We start from the raw sequence: 12752 nt of genomic DNA on the forward strand, positions 1-12752 counted from the left end.
GTCTGCTGTCGGGAGGGCTGGCATTGAGGAGGATGATATGGGTAGAGGTGGAATGGGTAGTACGTGGGTTGAGATGAGAGGACCGTGGCATGATGAGAAACGTCTACCAGCAAGTATATATACCACTTACCGACTCGGCAGCCCGTCCCCGGCATCGTGGAAGGCCCTGCATGCCGAAAGGCAGAGGAATGGGCGAAATCGAGGCGGGAAATCCATCAGGCAGTCTGGAGGTCCAGGGGATGGCGGAGGGGGACGCCATCAGAAATTAGATGCGGGCCTCATTGTTTGGCCAGCGAGCCACAGCCATGGTCCATGGGAGCCATGATAGCAATAGGGAGGGACTCAGAATGGGGGAGGCGAGGAAAGGCACGGGGACGCAAGTGCAGTCCTGCCTAGCTTACCGTAAGTAGAGAATAAGAGGACAGTACCTGCAAAATAGACAAGAGACGGCATGCCGCTGAGCGCTGAGCAGCGAGCACGACTAGTACACGATGCGGCCCTCTATTTTGGGACTTCACAGAACTTGGGCATGTGCATTGGTGAGCAAAAACCGAGACGAAGTGTAGTAATAGACTCATGCGTTATCCGTTTGCGGTCCTCGCGCCGGCCAACGTGTCACTCGATCAGCACGATAAATCTCAACGGTCAACCCCGATAGCGACTAGTGGCACACGGTCCATACGGATTGGTGCCCGTTGCCCAGGTGCGGGACCCTTTGTTGGCCGATCATCCGGGAAGGGAAACGTCTGCCCGGCTGCGGTTCATGTATGAAGCTCAGATTCACGATCAGAGAGCAGCGCGCGCCGGGTGTTGTCCAATGACTGTCCTTCTTACTGTGTCCGCCGCAGCTTCATCCGGAGTCTGGACCGCGATTGAGAGGTATAATCGCCAAACGGATCCACCACACACAACCCCACAGACAATGGACCCACTGGCAAAGTTCGACAGCAGTGGATTTGTGGCTTGGACCAACCTTTGGCCGTTGTTCACTGGCCTGGAGCCAGGATGCGGATTCACTGCCAGGGAGGCCCATTTTTGTGGGCTTCATCTGCGCCACAGAAGGCATGTGCTGTGATTGGCTGGTTCAGCCACAGCCCTGCGGGTTCTCGAACATCTCCCACTCAAAATGTCCACACGCCTTTCAATTTGATTTTGTGCCTTGCCAACAGTACTGCTCAAACGGCTCCGCCTCGTCATGAATTTTTAAAACTCGATGCGGCCACATCTGCGGCCCGGGTGAGTGCTCCATCATCTGCTTGTTGTCAATTGATCCTGAGTCCAGCTCAATTCTGTTAACCAAGGCACTGCCTCTGGCTTCTCCCAGGCCAACTGACAATATCCAACAGTCGTATAACCATTTGCACTTATATTCCCGTCAATTGAACAAAAGAGAAGGTCTTTCTGTTGTGTTGGCACAGTCTGGCTGGTTTGTGACGCTACCTCAGCCTTGCGCCCCGCTCGAGAATGTCACAGATGTACATATTGTACCCAGTCTTGGTACCAGCATCTTTACCGAAAGAGACGGCAGCAGCTTCGTGGTCCCGTCCCAGTCACAGTTGTCCAAGGATTTCATATTCTCGCTGACCCGGCCTGGCCGTCGCCCCGCATAGCGAGGGAGACTGCTCCGCGCCAGACCGAAATGTCTTTCAAGGTGAAGCTTGTCAATTCTTCTGTTTGGACATTAGACGCATGCTTCTCACAATAGCTGAAGCGCTTGGGACTTGCAGTCAATGTGCACAGTATGACTTGGACGCATCGGTGCCATCGGCCCGTGTGATGATTTGGCATATTCTCACACAATGATTTTCTGTCCGCGGCATGGCTTCCCGACTCAGCTCGGACGGCCAGACTGGCTGGACAAACTCCAACAAAGACAAAAGATGACTGATTGGTGTCGGCTCATCCACTTAGGATTGTTTGTCTGGCTGGCTCGCACTGAGAGAGATGCACGTTGCTGGGCGAGCAGCCGGTTGTCGAGGCCGAGGCTATGTTTCCATTCGAACATCCAGCTCATCCTGGCTTTCCAAGAATATCAAGCCGTCGCGCAAGCTATCGGCTAGATGGGTGCAAGCAACAATTCTCGGGCCGGCATCCGTCGATCTTGTCATAGGTCCTTAGATAGGTGATGTCGGTAGTCTCTGTGAAAGTGAGTAGGTGTCTATGTGGCTGGCAGCTCTGCACCTCGATTTCTCTTCATATCCGGTATTTCCATAAAGCGCATAAGCGCCCATCTCACTCAGCAGGACTTCCATCACAAACTGTCATATCCAAGTTAGGCAACTAGCCAGTGTCTTCTCGCAACACCTGCTCTCGTCAAAATGCCTTCTCAGGAAGATATCTGGTTTATCAAACAGCAATATTCGACCACAATGCAACCATTTCAACCGTCAGAGGGAGACAGTCGCAAGTTTGTGCCGACGATGTGGGAGAAAGTGGATATGGATGTGCCGGACATGCTACGGTTATGGCTAACACACCTGTCATCAAGCCACGCGCATGATGTTTTTCTGGCCTTCCTGGCTGCAAGCCCCACCTTCCATTTCTAGAATCAGCATTCTGTTTGGTTGGCTTGGATCGGTAGCGGATGCCAGGGGGAGAGAGGGGACAATGGGGGTGGGCGAGGGGAAATTTGGGAGGGGCCCGTGCATGCAAGTTCGAGGCAATGCCACATGGCGCCGCGGGCGTCGGACGTCAGGGACTGGAGGGTTGAAACGCAGATCATTGCGTGGTCTACACCCTAATCCTCACATACACGTTCTTGACCTGTACCCAGGGGTTAATAGGCAAGACGCGGTTGACGATGGGCGAGTCGGGGAGAAGACTGGCCAAAGACATCAACAGATTCCTCGAGAAGGACGACGGCGAGCACACCGTGCATATGCATGAGGACATTTCCGTACTTGTAAGCCAGACCTGCCCATGTCTTCCTTCTCTCCTTTAGCCTGTCTGCCGAAAGAAGCGGTGAAAAGGCTATGAGAGGAAGGGCCTCGAGGTAGGGAGAAAGGCTCGGTTCGAGGTTTGTGTCCGAGTCAAGCAAACATCGGTGTAGTGTGAGGAGAGGAGGCTGGCTCGAAGTCCGGTCAGAGCTCAAGCACCTATGATCGACGAAGGTGACAAGATAGTTTAACAGTGAGGCTGGCTGTATGAGTATGAGGATTGGGTGAACTGGACTGACCATCCGTTCGAGAGCTTGACCGGAGAAGAGCACCAACATCGACCTGCTGGGAAGTTAAGGGGCTGAATATATACGCGACCCCAAGTACGCACAATTCTGGAGAAAGAAGCTGCCTCCGCTAACATGGAACCAACAGCAGACTAGTCAGTTGCATCTCATCAGTTTCCGAGCCATTGCGCAGTGGTGATTCGCTGCATGACGAGGAGAGTCGAGTGTTAAAAGATTAGGTTAAGATTAGCTTGAGTGTTCCAACGGCTCCTGACCACGGCTGCGGGACCGTTAGATCGAGTCTTGGTGCGTCCCAAGCTTCGTGCTTATGCAAGCTAGGCAGGCAGGTGAGCCCTCCTTTGCCAGGTCTAGAAGGATACCCGGCAGTAAACATACCTAATCCATAGCCAACAAACCAACAGCAAGGCCCAGGTCCGCAAGCCGAGTAGTCGGTACCGAAACAGGCATCCCAATCATCATGATTCATCTACACCTTTTCACTGGGGGTGTATCTGCAGAACTATGGCTATCAGCCTCGATGATCTTTTCCCCTCTCTACGGCAAGTTGAACATGGCTGAAAATGCCAGTTAATAGCCGTTGGCAAGTATAATGTTTGCTCTGACAGTCCAACCTCCGTGGAGAGACATTTCTTATTTCTAACTTGGTGAACAGCGGCCCTATCGTTCATTGGAGCATACCTGCACGTGGCCAATCCGTCTTAGAATTGGTCAAGCCACCAATTACTCGTAATCATTGGAGTTCAATAGCAAGAGGTCTCAGGGAATATGTAGGCACAACTTTAGATTGCACGTTCATGTAGATTCCTTCAAGAATATCTAAGAAACCGTGAAAGGACCTGGGAGCTGAAATCTTTACAAATTGCTCTGACTACATATAGGCTCGCAGATGATTTGTAAGTACGTAAGGAAGTGGAAACCTGCAAAAAGCCGTAGGAAGAAAGGATGGAACAGGTCAGCAGTTGAGCGCCCAGAGGAGACACTGGACGGGATTAGCTGGTCAATGTTTGGCTTCTCCATCTCCTAGCTTTTGAGCTGCTCGTAGAGTCCCCATTTTGCCAGTTGCTTTTGCACATCTCCCATGCAATCCGTGATGCCTAAAGCACCAATCTGGCCAGTCTTGCCAAAACCTCTCCAACACGTCATTACGAATATGCTAGACATCTAGACATCTTGCCACAACCCAGAAGAACGAGTTTCGTGTCACCAGACCGACTGGTTTGACACCAAAACTGCAATACGCATGCTTCACAATCGTGTGACATCGTTTAGTCAGTCAAGCAAAACATTACCACTTCATGGATTGGTTATCTTTAAAGTTTGTGATAGTCTGTAGGCAGTCCTGAACAAGAATTGATACCTTTGATATCAGGTCAAGAAAGGACGAGAGACCACACACGTTTTTCCTGCCAACCTGCGCATTCAATTCATGCATGAAACCTGAATCGCTGAGGTTCTTAACCTCCTGTTTGCCATTTATATCGCTCTTCTTTAGGCAACCCCTTCCCGGATCTTGACCGAGCATCACTTGGCCAGGGATAATGCCTGAATTGGTGAGGGACAGACAGTTTCCTCTATCCAGCATCTGCTTTGCATCCTGAATGACTGAGATCGTTCCAACAGTTGACACAATAATCCTAAGGGCCTGAGAATTTGGAGAATGTGGCTCACACAGCCGTGTAACCAAGGCATGAGTCGGCATTATCTCCTGGGTTCTCTCTAAGTACTCTCTTTCAGAACTGTCATGGCGGGCTAGCTGATGCTCTTGTGCAGAAACTCTTGGTTAAACATGGAGTCCAGTGAGCTACCATCTTTTTCTACACTTGATCATTTCCTGGGTAAGGGGGAGGGGGGGGGGAAGGAGGGGGGAGAGCATATGCGAAGTGCATCCATGGTCACAGCTGCTGCAAAAGCAAGCGATGTACAGCATGCACAGTAAACACTTTGTAGCCTGGATAATCCTGTCAATTTTGCTGACAATGAATGAACATCGGTGTTCCTTTGAATGTTGAGCAGCCATAGATGTTCATTCCAAACACAACGTTAGCTTGCTCAAAGATGTACAGTCTTCCCCGAGCTACCACACACAACGATATAGGAAACAGATAACTCCTGAATAATCAGGTTATCAAGAAGAAAGAAAGCAAGGGCAAGGTTGACAACCGAGTTCCTAAGACGTTTCACCCTCTTTCCTCCCTCCTCTCCCCCCCATGTCTTGTGTCTTTGAGGTCCTCAGAAGATGCCCCAGAGCACTTGTTGTCTACCGTTGTTCGCATAGCAGGACATGACGCCCTTGGCACCAACTTTGCCATTTCTGGCAAACTTCCTGACCGAATCCCTGATGAGATCCTGAACATCTTCTCCTCCAACATCGAACCATATATTGGATCCAGAGCCAGTGGATTCAACGCCAAAACGGCAGGTTGCATGTGATGCAATGGTACGGTGTCTGCCTGTCGAAGTTCTCCAGCTAGTGGTTGGGTCACCTTGGATATTGCGGATGATCTGCAAGCAGTGGTCGACGAGAGGTGACGCATTGCTGGTCTGGTCAACAAAGGTCGAGGCACCACAATGGTTCACAGCACGAGGACTCAAGGCGTCACGACGAGTCGGTCCCCATTCTGTGACATTCCAAGCTGCTGAATCGTCACGGATAACGTGATCAGCATGACCCTGAACCGAATTCTCTCTGGCAGGGAGGGACTTGTCGCTAACGGGGATAGACATTCCGAGGGTGCTGGTGAACAAGGGGTAGAAAGCCCAGAGGCCGATTTGGAACAGGGGCAGCTTCATTTTGGTTCTCCTCGCTAGGCCAAGTTTTCTCAGTCAGAATTTTGAAACAAAATGGTTATTTGAGATCGGCGTGACGAGCTGTGTGTTGATCCCAGCTGTAGAGGATTCTCTTCATCCTTATATCCCTTTTTCAATCCTCTTATAGCCACCACCAGTCAGGTGTGAGAACTGCCGACTGCGAGGTCAACTCAATGGCTCTGAGCAAAATCATCACTTGAAGGATTGAATCCTCCTTGGGAAAAATCCTTCTCAAAGGAAGAAATGAAGGATCTTCGCATGCTATTTCAGTAAGCGGGGTAACACTTTTTTCCTGGAAAGTACACTCTAGCCCACAGAAAATCTGCATCCAAGAATCGTTGTTACTTCTATTCTTGCTCGAAGTGACGACTCCATGTAAGTATATTCCGGAAACTGAGATCAGGATAGAACGAGGCTTCAACGGAGGAAGCTAGTAAACCCCCTAAGTAACTGGTAGAAGAGGCCAAGGAGTTATATACAGCTTTATGTAACGTTGTTACTCAGGTGTTTAGGCCTTAATACATTGTATCTGAATATAAACACACATAAGCAGTACGAGTCATCATGAGGTACATCCCCTGTGATACCATGGAGGACTCTAACCTTGATGAGTTGATATCTTGGCGGTGACCCACAGAACAGCCCGCAACAAAAAGAATCAATGTTCTGATAGTCCATTTTTGAGTCAGAAAGTTTCCAGGCACCCGATCCTCTGGAATTCAGTATTACCCGAGCATTCCATTACCACCAAGATCTACAGAGGAGAGTGGCATTGAAAGATTTCTATACAGACACAACGTATCGGCTATATTGAAAAACCTCAACGAGCTCCTCACCTAAAAACGAGGTTATGTTCCCATTTTGCGGCGCGAAATCCTGTTCACCGGGATCTTACAGACACAGCTCAGGATTTTCTAAATGCAAGATGCCAATTGTGATGGATCGGTTAAAGTGGGCCAATTTGGCTAAATCCGACTGTGTAAGGAGACATGGAAATATCAAAGGCATGTCAGTAGGATCCTGATCACTTGACTTGCAGCATTCTGGCAACAGGGGCTCTACTTGGAGGACTCAAGCCACATGTCCTCGGTAGAAAACTGCGAGACATAGCATTCAAGTTTGTCAAATGCAGAATATAATTGAGCAAGTTGCACTTCGTGCAATGGACGCAAGCCCTATCTCCATCCCCCTTCCAAGCATTTCTGACAATAAGGATGTGAACCACAATTGTGATGATGAATAATCTTGAAACTTGAAGAACAACGCTGCAGAAAAAAGTAATAGATAGGAGAGGAGTACTGCTCAAGTGTACATGTTAATAGCTGTGGTTAGTAACGAATCCTGCCAGGAGCTGGTGTAGTCTATACCACAGAGATCTGACTAACATCCTTTGGTAAGCAAGGACAGATCTCATGATGCGAGTGGTGATATTTTCGCGACTCTGTCAGGTATATTTTGACCTTGAATGAACGCTGGAGCATTTTTTTAGGTACTTGAGAATGTGTAAAAGTTGTTAGACATGCAAACACAGCACCAGCTCCATGTCGCATGAGGTGTCGCCATCCTCCTTGAACTACCACGTATCGACCTTAACAGTATAGAAAATGAGCAGGATTGGTCCTGCATTCGACTGCTCAGAAGATGCCCCAGAGCACCTCTTCTCTACCAAAACTTCCCGAGCAAGACATGACGCCTTTAGCACCAATCCTGCCGTTCGATCTGCGGAACTTTCTAACTGAATCCCTGATGAGGTCCTCAACATCTTCTCCTCCAACGTCAAAGAAAATATTGTTCCCTCCGCCATTGGATTCCACACCAAAATGACAGGTTGCATGCGATGCAATTGTGCGGTGGCGGCCCGTCGCAATTCGCCAACTTGTTTTTTTGTCACCCTGAATGTTTCGTACGATTTGCAAACAATGGTTGGCGAAAGGCGATGCATTGCTAGTCTGGTCAATGAAGGTAGAAGGACCGCAATGATTCACAAGGGGACGCAAGGCATCGTGTTCAGTTGGAACCCAGTTGCTGACATTCCAAGCTGCGGATTCATTGAAGACACTGTGATCATTGTTGGGTTGCGGAAGCTGGGCAATAAGATCCGTGGCTCGTTCTTTGCTTGTAGAGTGCAACTGGGCCCGAGGGTGGATGGTCATGGCAAAAGTATTGCCAAACGACAACCAAAGAACCCAAAGGAAGATCTGGAACAAAAATAGCGGCATGTTGGCTGTCCTAGATGGCCACTTTTACTCAATCTGAAAGCTGAAATGTTAACGAAGTGGCTTTTTGAGTTGGTTGTGGTGAGTTGTGTGTCCACTTGGTCTGTAGTCTGTAGAGAAGTTATCGAGTCATTATATACTTTTTTCCATGGTCAAAGGCCACCTTATATCAGCTCCGAAGTTGCCAATATTGTTGCACTTAGGTATGTAAGGGCATGTTACCTGGTAACAGGGCACCGAACTTATCTGTCTCGTGGCTTTGAGACACTGAAACAGATGCTTTACCTCTTGGAATGACGGACCATAACTTCGATCCAAGACAGCTAAACCGCAGACTTTTTTTTCGGAAAAAAGCACACTCACATCTCGATTGTATTTAGATGACCGCAGTTAACTCGTTCTGTGTTCCGCCTAGGGATATGAGGACCTATTACTGATCGCGAATTTCTTAAATAGATTTCAAGTAGATGGGTAGGTATGTAAGCTTTATATACCTTCCAAATTTATCAGGCCTCTATGTAGCACGGAAGACATTCAGAACCTGAACTATTGCTTATCATCGACTCGGACATATCGTCACAGTCTCAGGCCTGGCATATTACAATTGGCTCCGACCTTGAAGCGGTGTCGGGGCACTCTTGGATACCGGAGGGTTGAACAAGCAAAAGCTAGTGAGTGATGCATTCACACACACAATATTGTCCTGTCCGAGATCCTCACAATTCCAACCGAGATGTTCTCAATAACTCCAGTTTGGTGATAAGTGAACGGCGACGAAAATAAGGACAAGAAACACAAAAGATGAAAAGAAAGATAATGAAGACTAGATCGACAACTGAGCTTCGTGGGAGAGTCTGTTCGCTATATATCATACCCCAGAAGCAGTGTTATATTCCCAAGTAGTTCAAGAGATGCCTCATAACACTTCCTGTGTGGCACTAGATGCTGCGTAATGGTGTGTTGGCCCGAAACTGTGTAGACTCGCCAGCTCGTGCTTGGGTCACCCCGGATATTGCGGATGACCTGCAGGAAGTGCTCAGCAAAGGGGGTACTTCACTTCCATGCTTGACGAAGATTGGTGACACGCATGAATCCTGTCCACAAGACTGCAGGATGTGATTCTTGCTTATGTTTTGCTCCAGAAGATCTACGATAAAGTGGCCTTCAATAGAGCCTGGAAGCTGAGAATTTGGGAACCTCGCGGTGTTTTCAATCATGGATAGTGACTGATCCCAATGAGGAATGCTCGGGGTGAAAGCACTGCCAAACAAGAGGGATAGCCATAAAAGAAAATATGAAAAAGAAGCAAGCACATTTTGGCTCACTGGAACTTGTTCAACCGAAGCGTGGCTGATTCAATGATGTTGATCAAGGGTGTTTTGGTTCTGTGATGGAATACGAGCTGAGCCCTTGAAAAGCCAGGGTGCTCTTTGATTTTTTATGTGTTTTCCATGGGATTTAAGAGTCACCATGTGTTTGCTAGCTACCTAGGCTATGCACTATATTGACAGCTCATCACGGGTAAGCAAAGATTAAAACCAGCATGAAACGGAAAAGAAGCAGACATGATGATAGAATACGTGTCTGAAAAAGAGGAAGGTAGTGCACTTCGATAGATCGGATATGGCTCAGCGTACAATCGAACATCAGCTGAAAAGCGTTTCTTCCCATGGCATAACCTGCAAAAGAGGTTATACAGAGGAAAATTTAGCCCCCAAAACTGTTAGGTCGAACACTCTTTTCCATGTCTCACTCTGTGTTGAGAACTATGCTACATAGTTCGGGGAAACTTGACCAATTACAATCCAAAACAGATGGCGGGAGATAACAGCCCTAGTGAGTGGTGTTAGTGTCCCTGACTCAGAAGAACCTGTGGTAGTCATCTCTATGCAAGCCATTCAAGCCTTGGATGTTGCAAGATGTGATAGGAACCATCAGTTGTAATTGTAATGGCTGAATGAATGTGTGCACTTGACAAAAAAAAAAAAAAGGCAAAGAAATAGAATCACAGCAATAAAACATTGGAATTTTTTGCCATGCAAAAGTCAAAACGTACATGATCAGGTATACAGTTTGGTGGCAGAGGACAACCTAGATCCTCCACAAAATAGGGGGCCAGATTTTCAACGTCATGACTACGGAAAGGATTGTATATCTTTTGCATTTATTTCCAAATGGAACATGCACTTCATCAAACGCAATGTAATTATGTGTCTATGCACCTTAGTCAAGCAAAAAAGACCACCGCGCAGCTCTCTTCAGCCGGTTCACGCCTGGTCAAGAGTCACTTGGCAGGAAGCTCAAAAGCCATCTTCCCCAAAAAGAAGGAACAGAATCTGGCTCAAAACCTGGCAGACTAAAGACCTTCTCTTGCTCATCCCAGTCACTTAATGCAGTAAACAAGTAACCCAAGTCCATCACGAAACCTGCTTCGCATTTTGGTTCATTTCATTCCATTATGATGTGTGAATCAATCCAGCCACCATCAAGCCAGACCAAACCAAGACCAAAACCAACCCAGACCCATAACGCCTAATATAGCAATAGCAGCAGCAGCAGTAAGCCCTGGATACACTGACAAACCCACAAGCAACACAACATAACACAACACAAGGTAGTAGTACCAGCAAGGTACTATATCACCAAAACCAGCCGGCAATGCTGCCCCTCCCCAGGCGAACCGCCGTCGAGGGTGCGGAGCCATTCCCCATCTTTCTCCTCCAAGACGCCTCCCCCCCCCCCCCTCCTCTCTTCCACACCCCGCCGTCCCTTACGAAACCCCACTCAACTTCCTAACCGCCTGTGCTACCGCCCCCGAGGCATGTCCATGGCCATGATGCCCGGCACTCCCAATCCGTCCACTCGTCTTCCTAACACCAGCCTCCCTAACCCCGGGCCCTCCGGCAACAGGCTTTTCTCCGGCCGCAGCGCCCCTCCTAGACGACGGACTAGTGCTAGCCCCCCTAACCTTGGTCAACACGGCCGATGATCCACCACCACCACTACCTCCACCTCCTCCTCCTCCAACACTACCAGAGGAGTTCGGGGCGGACGGCGTGCCGGATGCCGAACCGGAGTTGCTGTGGGTGTTGGCAGTGGCGCGCTGGACTTGGTCGTACGACTTTGTACGCGCCACAGCAGCACCGATGTTTTCGATGTCGTTAGAAGCGTCGTCGTGGTCGATGACGCGGTACTGGGAGCTCACGGCGCGGTCGCGGCGGTCCGGGGAGGCGGGCGCAGAGGCCTTGCGCACAGCCCTCATGCGGAGGTTCCACTCCTCGTCGGAATCCGCTCCTTGGGGTTGTTGCGCTTGCGCCTGGGCAGGTTGCTGCTGTTGTTGCTGGGATGCCATGATCTCGGCCTGGATCTGCTCGTCGAGGGCTTCCTCTTCAACGGTCTGCACAACACTAGTGCGCCGACCGTACGGGTGATGCCTGTCGCCGGCTCGCTTGCGTGGTTGACCCGGTGTCGGGGCGGGTAAGTAGTCCTCCTGGACGCCGATGCCGTTATCACGGGTGTCCTGGTCGATCTCACTAAGAGGGGTCCGGGCGGCCCGGCTCGGCGTGGCGGCGGCGTGCTTGCTGCTGCGAGTCTTGACGCCGCGGACCGGGGTGCTCGGAACGTTGGCAAGGCCAGCGGCCTGGGCGGCTTGGAGTTCCTTGCGCAATTTGCGCTCGATCTTCTCCTCGACCCACCACTCGCGGAAGACGCCCTGGTTGAGATGTAGCCAGTGTTGTTGCGGGCCGACGACCATGCCGGGGCGCATGAAGCGCATGAAGGAAATGACCTCGTTGGCGGTGAAGCCATAGCGGTAGATGAGGTAGGCGCCAATCAGGCAGCCTGTGCGACCAAGACCGGCCTTGCAGTGAACGGCAACGGCCTTCTTCTTGACCGTAATCATGTCGTGAGCCATGCGGATGAACTTGCGGACCATCGACAAGGGCGGGCAGGTGCCGTCCTCGAAGATCATGTCGACGTGCTGGATGCCAAGGGCCTCGAAGTACGAAGCGTTGTACAGAACCGAGTTCAGCCGGACGACGAGACCAACCTTGCGCTCGACGAAGTGCCTCAAGACGTTCTTGAACGGCTGGTTAATGTTCGGATCGGCGTCAACCGCGTCGAGCGTCTTGGGGAGCAGCTCCCAGCCGTCAGTGCCCTCTGGCGTCCGGGCCGAGGGAGTCGTCTGGGGAGAAGCAAAGGCAACAAAGTCGGAGGTAATCCAGTTGAAGTCGCCCTCGTCTACACGCTCAAAGCGCTCGTACTCGTCGAGGTCGAAGTTCTCGAGAATGCAGCAGCCTTCCTCTTTTGCCTTCCAGACGCCGTAGACGACATCCTGGACAGTGATGCCGTAGTCAGCCTGGCTATAGCCAGCGTCGCGGAACGGCATAAGCGGCGGGTCAACCTGCGCCACTGGGGCTAGGGCAAGGTGCGGCGGCCATGACTGGATCAGGACCATGTAGCACGCGAGCAAGCACGAAGCATTTGCGCGGCCTAGATGGTCAGTACTTGTCATCTCAAGAGATGGGTTTGTTTTTTTTTTTTTT

General features: G+C 50.2%; 2 protein-coding genes across 2 annotated transcripts in view; both read right to left on the reverse strand.

Moving 5' to 3' along the window:
* Window positions 1-5413: 5413 nt before the first annotated feature.
* CTHT_0056270 (uncharacterized protein) lies at window positions 5414-5974 on the reverse strand (the record flags this gene model as incomplete). The annotated part of the gene is made up of 1 exon (XM_006695889.1): window positions 5414-5974. One exon carries the CDS (start codon window positions 5972-5974, stop codon window positions 5414-5416), a length of 561 nt encoding a protein of 186 aa, XP_006695952.1.
* A 5004-nt stretch (window positions 5975-10978) lies between these two features.
* CTHT_0056280 (uncharacterized protein) overlaps window positions 10979-12752 on the reverse strand; it is a gene marked incomplete at both ends in the record, with an annotated part of 2290 nt that continues 516 nt past the window's right edge. The window contains one exon of the mRNA XM_006695890.1: window positions 10979-12699. Within this exon, the coding sequence (XP_006695953.1) occupies window positions 10979-12699 (1721 nt within the window). The remainder of the gene's footprint in view (window positions 12700-12752) is intronic.

Source organism: Thermochaetoides thermophila, assembly GCF_000221225.1.
Source record: "Thermochaetoides thermophila DSM 1495 unplaced genomic scaffold scf7180000011820, whole genome shotgun sequence".
In the NCBI taxonomy this organism is placed as follows: domain Eukaryota; kingdom Fungi; phylum Ascomycota; class Sordariomycetes; order Sordariales; family Chaetomiaceae; genus Thermochaetoides; species Thermochaetoides thermophila.